Genomic DNA, 18,991 nt, shown 5'->3' on the forward strand with positions numbered 1-18,991 from the left:
TTGCCAGAAGGTGGCGCTGTATGATTTAAAGTGAGACAGAAGAGACTTTTTTTTGTCTTTTCATTTTGTGAGTTTTTCCAATAGTATAATTCTGCAATATAAGAGTTTTATCTTACATGTAGATTAATTCTCTGTCATTTTTGTTTTTGCAAAGATTTTGCCCTTAGGTATTGTATTGATGATAATTTGTCTGCTCAAAGGTCAGAGACTGACATTTTAGTTTACTTTTTTTAGTTTAATTGGATTTTCCCAAAGTTACTAAAGACAAAGACAGCATCCATCAACACTGCAATTTCTTTTGCTTGCAAGATGTTTTTTTCTTTTTGATAAACGTATTCATAATAATATTCCAGATATTGTTAAATTATACACAGATTAGGCATAACATTATAACCGCTGACAGGTGAAGTGAATAACACTGATTATCTTTTCATCACGGCACCTGTTAGTGAGTGGGATATATTAGGCAGCAAGTGAACATTTCGTCCTCAAAGTTGATGTGTTAGAAGCAGGAAAAATTTGGGCAAGCATAAGGATTTGAGCGAGTTTGACAAGGGCTAAATTGTGATGGCTAGACGACTGGGTCAGAGCATCTCCAAAACTGCAGCTCTTGTGGGGTGTTCCTGGTACATCACGTGGATGGCCGGGTGCGTGTGCGTCGCTTACCTGGGGAACACATTGCACCAGGATGCACTATGGGAAGAAGGCAAGCCGGCAGAGGCAGTGTGATGCTTTGGGCCGTGCCTTGACGGGTCAGGGCTGTTTTAGCAGCAAAAGGGGGAGCAACACAACATTAGGAAGGTGGTCATAATATTATGCCTGATCGGTGTATGTTCCAATATACTAGTCTGTCCGACATCTTGTCATCATGTATTTTAATAATATTTTAGCATATGCTAATTTAGACTCATTCTGAACTGTCTGAGATAGCTGAAATAAGATCATTCTATCACTCACTTCAGCAATCATAATTCACTCTTCTTACCAATTTTTTGCCAAGGGGAGGAGCTATATTATTCACATTTTTTATTATCCAGCTCTTGTTAGTTATAGCTTAAGGAGAAATGTGCAGCAGTGATCCTCATTGTCATTTTTATAAATATAATATTTTATAAATATTCAGTCTGAAAAACACATGCATCTTAAAAGGAATAATCCAGCATCTTTGTTTTTTTCACACAGAGAACGCTGAAGCAAATGCAATAAACCCACTGATCCCAGAGAAGTATGTCACAGTAGGAGACAATGCTACCCTGTCCTGGGATTACAGTGGTCGTGTGAACACCTTGCAGTGGTATCGACAATATCCAGGATCTCAACTAGAGTTTCTTATTTTTGTTACTGAGCTCAGAGGCCGGTCAGAGCCTGCACTTCGGCTTTCATCTGTGGCTGATGAACGCAGTAAACGCATGAATCTGAGCATCTTTCAGACAGAAATGGAAGATTCTGCTTTGTACTACTGTGCCTTGGTGCTCACGGTGACAAGAAACACTGCAACACTGTACAAAAATCTGACATCGTTAGCACCCGACATAGATCAGACATTATATTTCAACTTTTTTTGCAACAAATGTGATGACTCCACTTGAATAAAATAAGTAATATGAAGCATGAATGTGGTGGTTCAGAATATGTGGATTTATGCATTGATTGATAGAATGTTTGTTTGTCTTTGAGTATGCATTAGCTGCCAAAGCTCAAATTAACAAGTTTAAATATAAAGACATTACAGAAAGAAAGCCAAAGTAAGTCAGAAGGTGGAGCTTAATATCAAGATGTAGAAGCATTTCAATCTGAAGGAGGTTGTCAGAATTCAAAGGCATCGAGTCTGAATGATACTGAAGACTTTCAGATTCTTCTTCAGATATCTGCCGTCATGATTATTTTCACTCTCCTCAGTTTTTTGTGGACGTTTATTGGTAAGATAAAGTTGTTTTTTCTCTCCAATCTACCAGTTACTTTTTATTTATTTACTACTACATTGTACAATTTATTTAATGCTTGATTTACCTAATTCAACATTTATTCTCCATTTACAGGCCACACAGAGGCAGATGTAATAAAATCCTCGTCAGAGGATGAAAATAAACTTGTTGGTGACACTGTTACTCTGTCCTGCAGTTACAAACACTATACGGGTACTGTACAGAATTTACAATGGTACAGACAATATCCCAGATCCAAACCGGAGTACCTCCTTTACATTTTCCCACATGGAGCTATGAGTGAAGGTAGACCAGAGAGATTTTCAGCTGAAGTTCATCAAGATATTAAAAAAGTGGATCTGAAGATCTCCTCTGCTGTTCAGGCAGATTCTGCCATGTACTATTGTGCCCTGGTGCCCACAGTGACAGGAAATATAACTGCATCATACAAAAACCNACACAATGAGCTCAAGACTCATCATGGAAGGTCAAATCTTGCCACAGGGTGGAGCTCCAGACTTAAATCACAGTGTTTCAGTGAGAAAAGACACATCTGAGTTTGTCATTTCATTCCATCATGCTGCTCTGTGCACTTGGAATATTTGCAGTACTTTGCAGGTGAGATTCATTTATTTTATTCGATCACCACCTCTTTTAATTTAAACATGTTAATATTACACTTATCTGATCACAATATTGAATTTAGTATGTTGTTTTTTTCAGGAGACTCTCTTGGTGATGTAATAACATCTCATGGTTCTGAAAAAGAAGCTCAAGATGGTAACAGTGTTTCTCTCTCCTGCAACTACAGTGGTGTCTGTTTTCAATCTACTGTGGTATCGTCAGTATCAGAGATCCGAACCAGAACTCCTTCTCTCCATCACTGAATCTGGAGATCCAGTTAAAGCAGATCCATCAGCCCACTGGTTTTCTCCTAAAGTTGACAAACTCAATAAGCTCTTGGAACTGAAAATCAGCCCTGCTAAAGTATCAGACTCTGCTGTGTACTTACTGTGCTCTGGTGCCCACAGTGAACAGGAAACCCTTCTACACTGTACAAAAACCTGACATACAGTATGATGATCACTTAACATTAATCTGAACAACTCCTCTTTTGCAACCATTTAAAAGATTGAATTCTAATCTAATATCACAAAACTGTCACAAACTGCCATGATCAACAGCAGCATTAAACTAATCCTTCAGTGTTCTTAAACTTGCAGGATTTTTTTTTTCTACATAAAAAATTATCTAAAATTTTCTTTACTATTTTGACAAACTATGTGCTTCTTACAAAGGAATAAGCTTGTATTTTATAACATTATTTCCATTGAGTGCACAAGATGTCTTTTTTAATAAATGGAAGTGCATGTTACTTTTTGAAAAAACGTCTATTGCAGACACAATAAACATGATCCATTAATAAACGTATTCTAATAAACATTACACCTAATAAATTAGCAATCAAAATGTGTGTTTTTTTCTTCAGATAGAGGAAAGACCAACACGATCACATGAGAATGCGTATCAATAGTACGAGTTTGTAATCTCGTAGAATATATACGCCAAAATGAGTTTTGGCGTGCTTATGGTACGCGGTTTTTTCGCGTGCATATGATACGCACTTTATGGCGTGTATATGATACGCTCTTGGGTAGGATGGGGGTGGGGGAGTGGAGGTTTCGTACGTATAATACGCCATAAAGTGCGTATCATATGCACGCGAAAAACTGCGTACCATAAGCACGCCAAAACTCATTTTGGCGTATATATTCTACGAGAATTACAAACTCGTAGGCCTACTATTGATACGCATTTTCGTGTGATCGGGCTTCATCTTTGTAGACCATCCATCCATCATAATTTTCCTTTGTTGGATTTCGTTTTTATTCATAGGTAGATGTTTTGATTTTAAAAGATGAAAAATACACTACAATGAATATGTAGTGTGTGTCTGTTACGTATGCGGCTGAATAGATGAGGCGAATACGGAAATCCACAAGATATAGGCTTTAATAATAATCCAGAAAACGAGAGACAGCTTAACATACATGTAGCAACAATCAAGAACAGACAAGGAGTGCAGGGAAAGTGTCCAACTAAAAGGGAGTGCTGACGAGGAACAGCAGGTACAGGGAATCCGGGGAGAATGGCGGGAAGACTGAAGGGGATTGAAGACAGGTGCGCGGAACAGGAGGATTCTGGGAAATGGAGTTCGGGACAGACGTGGATGTGACAGTGTCTGAAGTTAGAGCAAATGATACATGTGTTTATGATGATAAATTAGTATTCTTTTTAATGAATAAAGATGAATCTCCCCATAGAATCTCTTTCACTAGAGTGAAAATGCCTCTATTTCATATTTTTGTTTAATTTAATGCAGCAAAACAATTTCTGTAGGCCTATGAATAGTCCCAACACACAAAAAAAAAAAGTGTTGTCGTCCACTTCCTTGCCACAGGGTGGCGCTCTGCAGCCTGTTGTTAGAAAGCAGCTCAAGTTAAATATGATTGACTCAATCATATTCACATAATTCACAAAGACTTGAATGTGTGAAAGGCTGATTCAGATGAAGTGAACCTGCTTTGACAGCTTTACAATCACTCTTCATCACAAACCATCATGCTTCTCTTTTGTTGGATATCAATGTCATTATTCATGGGTAAATCATTTCTTATTCTATTCTTTTTACTAAATTAAACTTTATTTTATGTCATTGTGTGCACAAGTGCTTAGTATCAGTTTAATTAATACAGATGCATTTTGTCCATACAGGAAATTCCTTTGCTGACACAATACAGCCGTCGTCTTCTGAACAACATATTTTCAGAGGTGACAGTGTGACTCTGTCCTGTAACTACAGTGGTTTTGTATATAGCCTGCTATGGTATCGGAAATATGAGGGATCAAGACCGGAGTTCCTGATACTTGTAAATGAAAATTCAGAGTCTCGTGAGGATTCTCTTCGTCTGTCAGCAAAAGATTCAAAAGACAAAAAACAAGTGAATCTCACAATCTCTTCTGCTGAGGTGTCAGACTCTGCTCTGTACTACTGCGCTCTGAGGCCCACAGTCACAGAAAGAGCAGAAACACTGTACAAAAACCTGATTCAGGCATGTGATTCTGTACTGCTATTGATTTTACAGTTCAGTTTGACATCTCAATAAATAATCAAACCCCTTCTTAAAGTTGTATTTCAGGTGTGTGGGAAAACTTTAAATTGATGTTTGATTTCAGTTTCGTAAAATGTGTAATTTCTATGCGCATACACACATTTTAGTTTGTCTCTTTCATAAGAAATCTTATGTTTTATAATTTTTTTACAATTTTATTTCATTAAATATTTCTACAAACTAACAACTAAACATCTATAAATTTTAGAACAGCTTTAAGAGTTTATTTTCACCCAGCAGAGGGCGTTCTTCTCATTTCTGTAGTCCTCATGTAACACAATGAGCTCAAGACTCATCATGGAAGGTCAAATCTCGCCACAGGGTGGAGCTCCAGACTTAAATCACAGTGTTTCAGTGAGAAAAGACACATCTGAGTTTGTCATTTCATTCCATCATGCTGCTCTGTGCACTTGGAATATTTGATGGGCTTGCAGGTGAGATTCATTTATTTTATTCATCACCACCTCTTTTGATTTAAACATGTTAGTATTACACTTATGTGATCACAATAGTGAATTTAGTATGTTGTTTTTTTCAGGAGACACTCTTGGTGATGTAATAACATCTCGTGATTCTGAAAAAGAAGCTCAAGATGGTAACAGTGTTTCTCTCTCCTGCAACTACAGTGGTGTTGTTTACAATCTACTGTGGTATCGTCAGTATCAGAGATCCAAACCAGAACTCCTTCTCTCCATCACTGAATCTGGAGATGCAGTTAAAGCAGATCCATCAGCCCACTGGTTTTCTCCTAAAGTTGACAAACTCAGAAAGCTCTTGGAACTGAAAATCAGCCCTGCTAAAGTATCAGACTCTGCTGTGTATTACTGTGCTCTGCAGCCCACAGTGACAGGAAACTCTTTTCCTCAGTACATAATCATTCTGCATATTAGCCATGATTTTCATTGATGCTTAACAAGCACATGTATTTTGTGTGTTTTTTCTGTGACTGAATCATCCATCAGTAACGCAAGAATCTCAAAGAATTCAAGTAGGCCTACAAACACAATACATATTTCTATAGAGAACACACACACACACACACAAGTGCGGACAGTGTTGGCACCATGAGGCCCCCTTACTTTCTAATCTTGAAAGTATTATTTATATCCACATAATCAAGCATTTCAAACTCTTCTTCAGATTTCTTTCCAGTCATTTTTAAGCTGTTGATGTTTATTTTTCCAACAAAAATGAACCAACAACCTATGAATTTCCTTACAAGTGAAATCCTGAACAAATAAAGAAAGGCCAGGGAAAATAATCTAGATAAACCTTGGATATAGGACTCTACCTAAAGTAGACAGATCTCTACATAACCAGTTATCAAAAAGCAATTTTGTTTTCTTAACTTCCTCCACAGCAGACTTCAACCCGACAGTCAAAGCAGCATTACGTCATGAAAGTGTGGACTTGGAGGAAGACAGCAAGAGCTTAGGATTCCATTTGGGACAGAGACTATAAAGACTCCATTGCAGAGGTCAATCATATTGCCAGAAGGCGGAGCTTAATATCAAGATGTAGAAGCATTTCAATCTGAAGGAGGTTGTCAGAATTCAAAGGCATCCAGTCTGAATGATACTGAAGACTTTCAGATTCTTCTTCAGATATCTGCTGTCATGATTATTTTCACTCTCCTCAGTTTTTTGTGGACATTTATTGGTAAGATAAAGTTGTTTTTTCTCTCCAATCTACCAGTTACTTTTTATTTATTTACTACTACTTTCTACAATTTAATTAATGCTTGATTTACCTAATTCAACATTTATTCTCCATTTACAGGCCACACAGAGGCAGATGTAATAAAATCCTCGTCAGAGGATGAAAATAAACTTGTTGGTGACACTGTTACTCTGTCCTGCAGTTACAAAGACTATACGGGTAATGTAAATAATTTACAATGGTACAGACAATATCCCAGATCCAAACCGGAGTACCTCCTTTACATTTTCCCACATGGAGCTATGAGTGAAGATAGACCAGAGAGATTTTCTGCTGAAGTTCATCAAGGTATTAAACAAGTGGATCTGAGCATCTCCTCTGCTGTTCAGGCAGATTCTGCCATGTACTATTGTGCCCTGGTGCCCACAGTGACAGGAAATATAACTGCATCATACAAAAACCCTCCATGACATCATCAAAGAAAGACAAAGCTCTAAACACTTACTTCATCCTGTCTCAAATGCATCATCACCACTATAGTCTGTCCTTTTGATGAAACAAGTCACAACAGATGCATTCATATAGTCAAAGGTTCACATCTCCATATGACTGAAATTGTACAGAAAACTTTGAATTGTTTTGCCAGAAGGTGGCGCTGTATGATTTAAAGTGAGACAGAAGAGACTTTTTTTGTCTTTTCATTTTGTGAGTTTTTCCAATAGTATAATTCTGCAATATAAGAGTTTTATCTTACATGTAGATTAATTCTCTGTCATTTTTGTTTTTGCAAAGATTTTGCCCTTAGGTATTGTATTGATGATAATTTGTCTGCTCAAAGGTCAGAGACTGACATTTTAGTTTACTTTTTTTTAGTTTAATTGGATTTTCCCAAAGTTACTAAAGACAAAGACAGCATCCATCAACACTGCAATTTCTTTTGCTTGCAAGATGTATTTTTCTTTTTGATAAATTTATTAATAATAACATTCCAGATATTGTTAAATTATACACAGATTAGGCATAACATTATAACCGCTGACAGGTGAAGTGAATAACACTGATTATCTTTTCATCACGGCACCTGTTAGTGAGTGGGATATATTAGGCAGCAAGTGAACATGTCAGAGCATGTCCAAAACTGCAGCTCTTGTGGGGTGTTCCCGGTACATCACGTGGATGGCCGGGTGCGTGTGCGTCGCTTACCTGGGGAACACATTGCACCAGGATGCACTATGGGAAGAAGGCAAGCCGGCAGAGGCAGTGTGATGCTTTGGGCCGTGCCTTGACGGGTCAGGGCTGTTTTGGCAGCAAAAGGGGACCAACACAACATTAGGAAGGTGGTCATAATATTATGCCTGATCGGTGTATGTTCCAATATACTAGTCTGTCCGACATCTTGTCATCATGTATTTTAATAATATTTTAGCATATGCTAATTTAGACTCATTCTGAACTGTCTGAGATGGCTGAAATAAGATCATTCTATCACTCACTTCAGCAATCATAATTCACTCTTCTTATCCATTTTTTGCCAAGGGGAGGAGCTATATTATTCACATTTTTTATTATCCAGCTCTTGTTAGTTATAGCTTAAGGAGAAATGTGCAGCAGTGATCCTCATTGTCAGTTTTGTCTCTTCACTGGTCAGATGTTGTCTCTGTTCTTAATTGTTATTTCTCTGCTCAAAGGTCAGTTTTTCATACCTTTTTGACGTTTGGATTATAAATATTCAGTCTGAAAAACACATGCATCTTAAAAGGAATAATCCAGCATCTTTGTTTTTTTCACACAGAGAACGCTGAAGCAAATACAATAAACCCACTGATCCCAGAGAAGCACGTCACAGCAGGAGACAATGTTACCCTGTCCTGGGATTACAGTGGTCGTGTGAACACCTTGCAGTGGTATCGACAATATCCAGGATCTCAACTAGAGTTTCTTATTTTTGTTACTGAGCTCAGAGGCCGGTCAGAGCCTGCACTTCGGCTTTCATCTGTGGCTGATGAACGCAGTAAACGCATGAATCTGAGCATCTTTCAGACAGAAATGGAAGATTCTGCTTTGTACTACTGTGCCTTGGTGCCCACAGTGACAAAAAACACTGCAACACTGTACAAAAATCTGACATCGTTAGCACCCGACATAGATCAGACATTATATTTCAACTTTTTTGCAACAAATGTGATGTTTTTTCCGCAAGAGCTTAGGATTCCATTTGGGACAGAGACTATAAAGACTCCATTGCAGAAGTCAATCATATTGCCAGAAGGCGGAGCTTAATATCAAGATGTAGAAGCATTTCAATCTGAAGGAGGTTGTCAGAATTCAAAGGCATCCAGTCTGAATGATACTGAAGACTTTCAGATCTTAAGATATCTGCTGTCATGAGTATTTTCACTCTCCTCAGTTTTTTGTGGATGTTTATTGGTAAGATAAAGTTGTTTTTTCTCTCCAATCTACCAGTTACTTTTTATTTATTTACTACTACATTCTACAATTTAATTAATGCTTGATTTACCTAATTCAACATTTATTCTCCATTTACAGGCCACACAGAGGCAGATGTAATAAACCGCTTGTCAGAGAATGAAAATAAACTTGTTGGTGACACTGTTACTCTGTCCTGCAGTTACAAACACTATACGGGTAATGTACAGAATTTACAATGGTACAGACAATATCCCAGATCCAAACCGGAGTACCTCCTTTACATTTTCCCACATGGAGCTATGAGTGAAGATAGACCAGAGAGATTTTCAGCTGAAGTTCATCAAGATATTAAAAAAGTGGATCTGAAGATCTCCTCTGCTGTTCAGGCAGATTCTGCCATGTACTATTGTGCCCTGGTGCCCACAGTGACAGGAAATATAACTGCATCATACAAAAACCCTCCCATGATCCCATCATCAAAGAAAGACAAAGCTCTAAACACTTACTTCATCCTGTCTCAAATGCATCATCACCACTATAGTCTGTCCTTTTGCTGAAACAAGTCACAACAGATGCATTCATATAGTCAAAGGTTCACATCTCCATATGACTGAAACTGTACAGAAAACTTTGAAGTGTTTTGCCAGGAGGTGGCGCTGTATGATTTAAAGTGAGACAGAAGAGACTTTTCATTTTGTGAATTTTTCCTGTAGTATAATCCTGCAATATGAGTTTTGTTGTTTCATTCAGATTAATTCTCTGTGTCAATATTGTTATTGCGCAGGTCAGATTTTGCCCTTAGGTTGATGTTATTTTGTCTGCTCAAATGTCAGACTGACATGTTTAAATTTGAGCTTATATTGTATAAAGATATTGTTGGTTTGCTTCAGATTTTAGTTTACTTTTGTTAATTTAATTGGTTGTTCCTAAAGTTACTGTAAAGAGACAGCATCAATTAATACTGTTGTTTGTTTTTTTGTTTTTGCTTGCAAGGTTTTTTAGAAAAATATGTTACTGAATGATTATAATATAGCAAATATTGTATTCTGAGGGAGGAGCTACATGATTCATGTTTTTATTACCCAGCACCTGCTATATTTGAGTTAATTATATCTTTGGTAGAAATGTGCAGCAGTGATTTTCAGTCATTTTTGTCTCTTCACTGGTCAGGTCTTTTCATTTTGAGAGAAAAACAGAGAGAAAAACAGCCCATCAGAGAAGATAAAGTCTCATCCTGAGGGTGGAGCAAATTCACAAAGACTTGAATGTGTGAAAGGCTGATTCAGATGGAGTGAACCTGCTTTGACAGCTTTACAATCACTCTTCATCACAAACCATCATGCTTCTCTTTTGTTGGATATCACTCTCATTATTCATGGGTAAATCATTTTTATATTATTTTTGTTTATTTAAAAAAAAATTACATGGTATATTTTATATCAATTGGTAATAAGTTGCTTACCTTTAGTATCAGTTTAATTAATACAGATGCATTTTGTCCATACAGGAAATTCCTTTGCTGACACAATACAGCCGTTGTCTTCTGAACAACATATTTTCAGAGGTGACAGTGTGACTCTGTCCTGTAACTACAGTGGCCGTGGATATAGCCTGCTATGGTATCGGAAACATGAGGGATCAAGACCGGAGTTCCTGATACTTGTAAGTGAAAATTCAGAGTCATCTAAGGCTTCTCTTCGTCTGTCAGCAAAAGATTCAAAAGACAAAAAACAAGTGAATCTCACAATCTCTTCTGCTGAGGTGTCAGACTCTGCTCTGTACTACTGCGCTCTGAGGCCCACAGTCACAGAAAGAGCAGAAACACTGTACAAAAACCTGATTCAGTCATGTGATTCTGTACTGCTATTGATTTTACAGTTCAGTTTGACATCTCAATAAATAATCATAGACCTCCTTTGAGGTGTTATTTCAGGTGTGTGGGAAAACTTTAAATTGATGTTTGATTTCAGTTCCTTAAAATGTGTCATTTCTATGTGCATACACACATTTTAGTTTGTCTCTTATGAGAAAGCTTCAACACTGTAAAATTAATGTTTTCCAATTTTTTCCAATTTTATTTTATTACATTTTTCTACAAACTAAACTTCTTGTAAGGATGTAAGGATGCGTGTAAGGATCTTCTATCTTGACAGAAGTCTTTTTTAGAGGGTAAAATTACAGATACTGTACGAGTCCTCAGTGATTCATGAAGGTCTGAACGTGTTTGTTTTCACCCAGCAGAGGGCGTTCTTCTCATTTCTGTAGTCCTCATGTACACAATGAGCTCAAGACTCATCATGGAAGGTCAAATCTTGCCACAGGGTGGAGCTCCAGACTTAAATCACAGTGTTTCAGTGAGAAAAGACACATCTGAGTTTGTCATTTCATTCCATCATGCTGCTCTGTGCACTTGGAATATTTGCAGTACTTGCAGGTGAGATTCATTTAATTTATTCGACACCACCTCTTTTGATTTAAAATGTTAATATTACACTTATGTGATCACAATAGTGAATTTAGTATGTTGTTTTTTTTCAGGAGACTCTCTTGGTGATGTAATAACATCTCGTGATTCTGAAAAAGAAGCTCAAGATGGTAACAGTGTTTCTCTCTCCTGCAACTACAGTGGTGTTGTTCTCAATCTACTGTGGTATCGTCAGTATCAGAGATCCAAACCAGAACTCCTTCTCTCCATCACTGAATCTGGAGATGCAGTTAAAGCAGATCCATCAGCCCACTGGTTTTCTCCTAAAGTTGACAAACTCAAAAAGCTCTTGAAACTGGAAATCAGCCCTGCTAAAGTATCAGACTCTGCTGTGTATTACTGTGCTCTGATGCCCACAGTGACAGGAAACTCTTTTCCTCAGTACATGATCTTTCTGCATATTATTGTTTAACAAGCACATGTATTCTGTGTGTTGTTTCTGTAACTGAATCATCCATCAGTAACACAAGAATCTCAATAAAGTAGGCCTACAAACACACAACACATATTTCTATAGAGAACACACACACACACACACACACACACACAGTGCGGACAGTGTTGGCACCATGAGGCCCCCTTACTTTCTAATCTTGAAAGTATTATTTATATCCACATAATCAAGCATTTCAAACTCTTCTTCAGATTTCTTTCCAGTCATTTTTAAGCTGTTGATGTTTATTTTTCCAACAAAAATGAACCAACAACCTATGAATTTCCTTACAAGTGAAATCCTGAACAAATAAAGAAAGGCCAGGGAAAATAATCTAGATAAACCTTGGATATAGGACTCTACCTAAAGTAGACAGATCTCTATGTAACCAATTATCAAAAAGCAATTTTGTTTTCTTAACTTCCTCCACAGCAGACTTCAACCCGACAGTCAAAGCAGCATTACGTCATGAAAGTGTGGACTTGGAGGAAGACAGCAAGAGCTTAGGATTCCATTTGGGACAGAGACTATAAAGACTCCATTGCAGAAGTCAATCATATTGCCAGAAGGCGGAGCTTAATATCAAGATGTAGAAGCATTTCAATCTGAAGGAGGTTGTCAGAATTCAAAGGCATCCAGTCTGAATGATACTGAAGACTTTCAGATTCTTCTTCAGATATCTGCTGTCATGATTATTTTCACTCTCCTCAGTTTTTTGTGGACGTTTATTGGTAAGATAATGTTGTTTTTTCTCTCCAATCTACCAGTTACTTTTTATTTATTTACTACTACTTTCTACAATTTAATTAATGCTTGATTTACCTAATTCAACATTTATTCTCCATTTACAGGCCACACAGAGGCAGATGTAATAAAATCCTCGTCAAGGGATGAAAATAAACTTGTTGGTGACACTGTTACTCTGTCCTGCAGTTACAAAGACTATACGGGTAATGTAAATAATTTACAATGGTACAGACAATATCCCAGATCCAAACCGGAGTACCTCCTTTACATTTTCCCACATGGAGCTATGAGTGAAGATAGACCAGAGAGATTTTCTGCTGAAGTTCATCAAGGTATTAAACAAGTGGATCTGAAGATCTCCTCTGCTGTTCAGGCAGATTCTGCCATGTACTATTGTGCCCTGGTGCCCACAGTGACAGGAAATATAACTGCATCATACAAAAACCTCCCATGACATCATCAAAGAAAGACAAAGCTCTAAACACTTACTTCATCCTGTCTCAAATGCATCATCACCACTATAGTCTGTCCTTTTGCTGAAACAAGTCATAACAGATGCATTCATATAGTCAAAGGTTCACATCTCCATATGACTGAAATTGTACAGAAAACTTTGAATTGTTTTGCCAGAAGGTGGCGCTGTATGATTTAAAGTGAGACAGAAGAGACTTTTTTTGTCTTTTCATTTTGTGAGTTTTTCCAATAGTATAATTCTGCAATATAAGAGTTTTATCTTACATGTAGATTAATTCTCTGTCATTTTTGTTTTTGCAAAGATTTTGCCCTTAGGTATTGTATTGATGATAATTTGTCTGCTCAAAGGTCAGAGACTGACATTTTAGTTTACTTTTTTTAGTTTAATTGGATTTTCCCAAAGTTACTAAAGACAAAGACAGCATCCATCAACACTGCAATTTCTTTTGCTTGCAAGATGTTTTTTTCTTTTTGATAAATTTATTAATAATAACATTCCAGATATTGTTAAATTATACACAGATTAGGCATAACATTATAACCGCTGACAGGTGAAGTGAATAACACTGATTATCTTTTCATCACGGCACCTGTTAGTGAGTGGGATATATTAGGCAGCAAGTGAACATTTCGTCCTCAAAGTTGATGTGTTAGAAGCAGGAAAAATTTGGACAAGCATAAGGATTTGAGCGAGTTTGACAAGGGCCAAATTGTGATGGCTAGACGACTGGGTCAGAGCATGTCCAAAACTGCAGCTCTTGTGGGGTGTTCCCGGTACATCACGTGGATGGCCGGGTGCGTGTGCGTCGCTTACCTGGGGAACACATTGCACCAGGATGCACTATGGGAAGAAGGCAAGCCGGCAGAGGCAGTGTGATGCTTTGGGCCATGCCTTGACGGGTCAGGGCTGTTTTAGCAGCAAAAGGGGGAGCAACACAACATTAGGAAGGTGGTCATAATATTATGCCTGATCGGTGTATGTTCCAATATACTAGTCTGTCCGACATCTTGTCATCATGTATTTTAATAATATTTTAGCATATGCTAATTTAGACTGATTCTGAACTGTCTGAGATGGCTGAAATAAGATCATTCTATCACTCACTTCAACAATCATAATTCACTCTTCTTACCAATTTTTTGCCAAGGGGAGGAGCTATATTATTCACATTTTTTATTATCCAGCTCTTGTTAGTTATAGCTTAAGGAGAAATGTGCAGCAGTGATCCTCATTGTCATTTTTATAAATATAATATTTTATAAATATTCAGTCTGAAAAACACATGCATCTTAAAAGGAATAATCCAGCATCTTTGTTTTTTTCACACAGAGAACGCTGAAGCAAATGCAATAAACCCACTGATCCCAGAGAAGTATGTCACAGTAGGAGACAATGTTACCCTGTCCTGGATTACAGTGGTCGTGTGAACACCTTGCAGTGGTATCGACAATATCCAGGATCTCAACTAGAGTTTCTTATTTTTGTTACTGAGCTCAGAGGCCGGTCAGAGCCTGCACTTCGGCTTTCATCTGTGGCTGATGAACGCAGTAAACGCATGAATCTGAGCATCTTTCAGACAGAAATGGAAGATTCTGCTTTGTACTACTGTGCCTTGGTGTCCACAGTGACAAGAAACACTGCAACACTGTACAAAAATCTGACATCGTTAGCACCCGACATAGATCAGACATTATATTTCAACTTTTTTTGCAACAAATGTGATGACTCCACTTGAATAAAATAAGTAATATGAAGCATGAATGTGGTGGTTCAGAATATGTGGATTTATGCATTGATTGATAGAATGTTTGTTTGTCTTTGAGTATGCATTAGCTGCCAAAGCTCAAATTAACAAGTTTAAATATAAAGACATTACAGAAAGAAAGCCAAAGTAAGTCAGAAGGTGGAGCTTAATATCAAGATGTAGAAGCATTTCAATCTGAAGGAGGTTGTCAGAATTCAAAGGCATCCAGTCTGAATGATACTGAAGACTTTCAGATTCTTCTTCAGATATCTGCCGTCATGATTATTTTCACTCTCCTCAGTTTTTTGTGGACGTTTATTGGTAAGATAAAGTTGTTTTTTCTCTCCAATCTACCAGTTACTTTTTATTTATTTACTACTACATTCTACAATTTATTTAATGCTTGATTTACCTAATTCAACATTTATTCTCCATTTACAGGCCACACAGAGGCAGATGTAATCCTCGTCAGAGGATGAAAATAAACTTGTTGGTGACACTGTTACTCTGTCCTGCAGTTACAAACACTATACGGGTACTGTACAGAATTTACAATGGTACAGACAATATCCCAGATCCAAACCGGAGTACCTCCTTTACATTTTCCCACATGGAGCTATGAGTGAAGGTAGACCAGAGAGATTTTCAGCTGAAGTTCATCAAGATATTAAAAAAGTGGATCTGAAGATCTCCTCTGCTGTTCAGGCAGATTCTGCCATGTACTATTGTGCCCTGGTGCCCACAGTGACAGGAAATATAACTGCATCATACAAAAACCCTCACCATGATGTCATCATCAAAGAAAGACAAAGCTCTAAACACTTACTTCATCCTGTCTCAAATGCATCATCACCACTATAGTCTGTCCTTTTGCTGAAACAAGTCACAACAGATGCATTCATATAGTCAAAGGTTCACATCTCCATATGACTGAAACTGTACAGAAAACTTTGAACTGTTTTGCCAGGAGGTGGCGCTGTATGATTTAAAGTGAGACAGCAGAGACTTTTCATTTTGTGAATTTTTCCAGTAGTATAATCCTGCAATATGAGTTTTGTTGTTTCATTCAGATTAATTCTCTGTGTCAATATTGTTATTGCGCAGGTCAGATTTTGCCCTTAGGTTGATGTTATTTTGTCTGCTAAAATGTCAGACTGACATGTTTAAATTTGAGCTTATATTGTATAAAGATATTGTTGGTTTGCTTCAGATTTTAGTTTACTTTTGTTAATTTAATTGGTTGTTCCTAAAGTTACTGTAAAGAGACAGCATCAATTCATACTGTTGTTTGTTTTTTTGTTTTTGCTTGCAAGGTTTTTTAGAAAAATATGTTACTGAATGATAATAATATAGCAAATATTGTATTCTGAGGGAGGAGCTACATGATTCATGTTTTTATTACCCAGCACCTGCTATATTTGAGTTAGTTATATCTTTGGTAGAAATGTGCAGCAGTGATTTTCAGTCATTTTTGTCTCTTCACTGGTCAGGTCTTTTCATTTTGAGAGAAAAACAGAGAGAAAAACAGCCCATCAGAGAAGATAAAGTCTCATCCTGAGGGTGGAGCAAATTCACAAAGACTTGAATGTGTGAAAGGCTGATTCAGATGGAGTGAACCTGCTTTGACAGCTTTACAATCACTCTTCATCACAAACCATCATGCTTCTCTTTTGTTGGATATCACTCTCATTATTCATGGGTAAATCATTTTTATATTATTTTTGTTTATTTTAAAAAAATTACATGGTATATTTTATATCAATTGGTGATAAGTTGCTTACCTTTAGTATCAGTTTAATTAATACAGATGCATGTTGTCCATACAGGAAATTCCTTTGCTGACACAATACAGCCATTGTCTTCTGAACAACATATTTTCAGAGGTGACAGTGTGACTCTGTCCTGTAACTACAGTGGCCGTGCATTTAACCTGCTATGGTATCGGAAACATGAGGGATCAAGACCGGAGTTCCTGATACTTGTAAGTGAAAATTCAGAGTCACAGGCTTCTCTTCGTCTGTCAGCAAAAGATTCAAAAGACAAAAAACAAGTGAATCTCACAATCTCTTCTGCTGAGGTGTCAGACTCTGCTCTGTACTACTGCGCTCTGAGGCCCACAGTCACAGAAAGAGCAGAAACACTGTTCAAAAACCTGATTCAGTCATGTGATTCTGTACTGATATTGATTTTACAGTTCAGTTTGACATCTCAATAAATAATCATAGACCTCCTTTGAGGTGTTATTTCAGGTGTGTGGGAAAACTTTAAATTGATGTTTGATTTCAGTTCCTTAAAATGTGTCATTTCTATGTGCATACACACATTTTAGTTTGTCTCTTATGAGAAAGCTTCAACACTGTAAAATTAATGTTTTCCAATTTTTTCCAATTTTATTTTATTACATTTTTCTACAAACTAAACTTCTTGTAAGGATGTAAGGATGCGTGTAAGGATCTTCTATCTTGACAGAAGTCTTTTTTAGAGTCCTCAGTGATTCATGAAGGTCTGAACGTGTTTGTTTTCACCCAGCAGAGGGCGTTCTTCTCATTTCTGTAGTCCTCATGTACACAATGAGCTCAAGACTCATCATGGAAGGTCAAATCTTGCCACAGGGTGGAGCTCCAGACTTAAATCACAGTGTTTCAGTGAGAAAAGACACATCTGAGTTTGTCATTTCATTCCATCATGCTGCTCTGTGCACTTGGAATATTTGCAGTACTTGCAGGTGAGATTCATTTATTTTATTCAACACCATCTCTTTTGATTTAAACATGTTAATATTTAATTTATCTGATCACAATAGTGAATTTAGTATGTTGTTTTTTTCAGGAGACTCTCTTGGTGATGTAATAACATCTCATGGTTCTGAAAAAGAAGCTCAAGATGGTAACAGTGTTTCTCTCTCCTGCAACTACAGTGGTTCTGTTATCAATCTACTGTGGTATCGTCAGTATCAGAGATCCAAACCAGAACTCCTTCTCTCCATCACTGAATCTGGAGATCCAGTTAAAGCAGATCCATCAGCCCACTGGTTTTCTCCTAAAGTTGACAAACTCAAAAAGCTCTTGAAACTGGAAATCAGCCCTGCTAAAGTATCAGACTCTGCTGTGTATTACTGTGCTCTGAAGCCCACAGTGACAGGAAACACAAAAACACAGTACAAAAACAATGTTTTGATTATTCAATAATCTATATATATAAAGTACTTGTACTGAGTACTTGTACTGTTTCTCCTGTGGTATGATGTGCCAAACTCCATCTGAAAGTATTATAACAACATTTTCTAATATTTATTCCCCTGGTTTCACAGACAAGGCTTAAGCTAGTCCTAGACTAAAATGCATGTTTGAGCTGTTCTAACTGAAAGTAACTCGTACTGACAGATCTTAAAATATGTCAGTGCCATTGTTGTCACGTAAATAAGGACAGATGCAAAAGCAAGTTAATCTATTTATTAAGAGCTGCACACACAGGTGGTCAGTCACAGATAACACACACAGTGAACACAGCAGGAGAGTGGTGACGCAGGGACCTCGATGGGCGATGAGAGTCCAGATGAATGGTGACTGGTGAAGTGCGTCCGTGAAACAGTGCCGTGTAATCCGTGGGTGAAATCCAGAGAACAATCCAAATGAGGAAACAGGAAACAATGACGAGAAATCCAGTCCAAGGAACAAACAACACGAGCAAACACGGGACAACAACACCAGGACTCCAAACAACGATCTGACAAACATGAGACGAAAGACAAGGCGTTATATAGGCAGGTGTAATTGTGAACAGCTGCCGCTGATCAGACAATCAGCGGCGACGCCCACACGAACAATCAGGTGACACACTACAGAACACACAGACACCAGAATGAGACAGCGGATTCATGAACCGTGACAGTACCCTCCCTCCTAGGAACGCCTCACGGC

General features: G+C 37.6%; 1 long non-coding RNA gene, 1 pseudogene and 5 gene segments (V, D, J or C); all 7 read left to right on the plus strand.

Annotated features, from left to right (window-relative positions):
* Positions 1-1,820: 1,820 nt before the first annotated feature.
* LOC125251919 lies at positions 1,821-2,482 on the plus strand. The segment is given in 2 exon segments: positions 1,821-1,919; positions 2,040-2,482. Coding segments are annotated over 2 exon segments (486 nt in total).
* A 1,983-nt stretch (positions 2,483-4,465) lies between these two features.
* Positions 4,466-4,906, plus strand: LOC125251696. Its single transcript, XR_007181066.1, has 2 exons — positions 4,466-4,587; positions 4,701-4,906. It is a non-coding gene; the product is annotated as an uncharacterized LOC125251696 (long non-coding RNA).
* A 3,499-nt stretch (positions 4,907-8,405) lies between these two features.
* Positions 8,406-9,037, plus strand: LOC125251920. The segment is given in 2 exon segments: positions 8,406-8,445; positions 8,550-9,037. Coding segments are annotated over 2 exon segments (528 nt in total).
* Positions 9,038-9,141: 104 nt separating this feature from the next.
* Positions 9,142-9,888, plus strand: LOC125251517. The segment is given in 2 exon segments: positions 9,142-9,184; positions 9,305-9,888. Coding segments are annotated over 2 exon segments (483 nt in total).
* Positions 9,889-11,361: 1,473 nt separating this feature from the next.
* On the plus strand, positions 11,362-12,164 carry LOC125252009. The segment is given in 2 exon segments: positions 11,362-11,621; positions 11,726-12,164. Coding segments are annotated over 2 exon segments (399 nt in total).
* A 3,185-nt stretch (positions 12,165-15,349) lies between these two features.
* On the plus strand, positions 15,350-15,932 carry LOC125251921 (annotated as a pseudogene).
* A 1,671-nt stretch (positions 15,933-17,603) lies between these two features.
* On the plus strand, positions 17,604-18,465 carry LOC125251537. The segment is given in 2 exon segments: positions 17,604-17,796; positions 17,901-18,465. Coding segments are annotated over 2 exon segments (399 nt in total).
* The last annotated feature ends 526 nt before the right edge of the window (positions 18,466-18,991 follow it).

The sequence above is a fragment of the Megalobrama amblycephala genome, linkage group LG17 (assembly GCF_018812025.1).
Source record: "Megalobrama amblycephala isolate DHTTF-2021 linkage group LG17, ASM1881202v1, whole genome shotgun sequence".
Taxonomy (NCBI): domain Eukaryota; kingdom Metazoa; phylum Chordata; class Actinopteri; order Cypriniformes; family Xenocyprididae; genus Megalobrama; species Megalobrama amblycephala.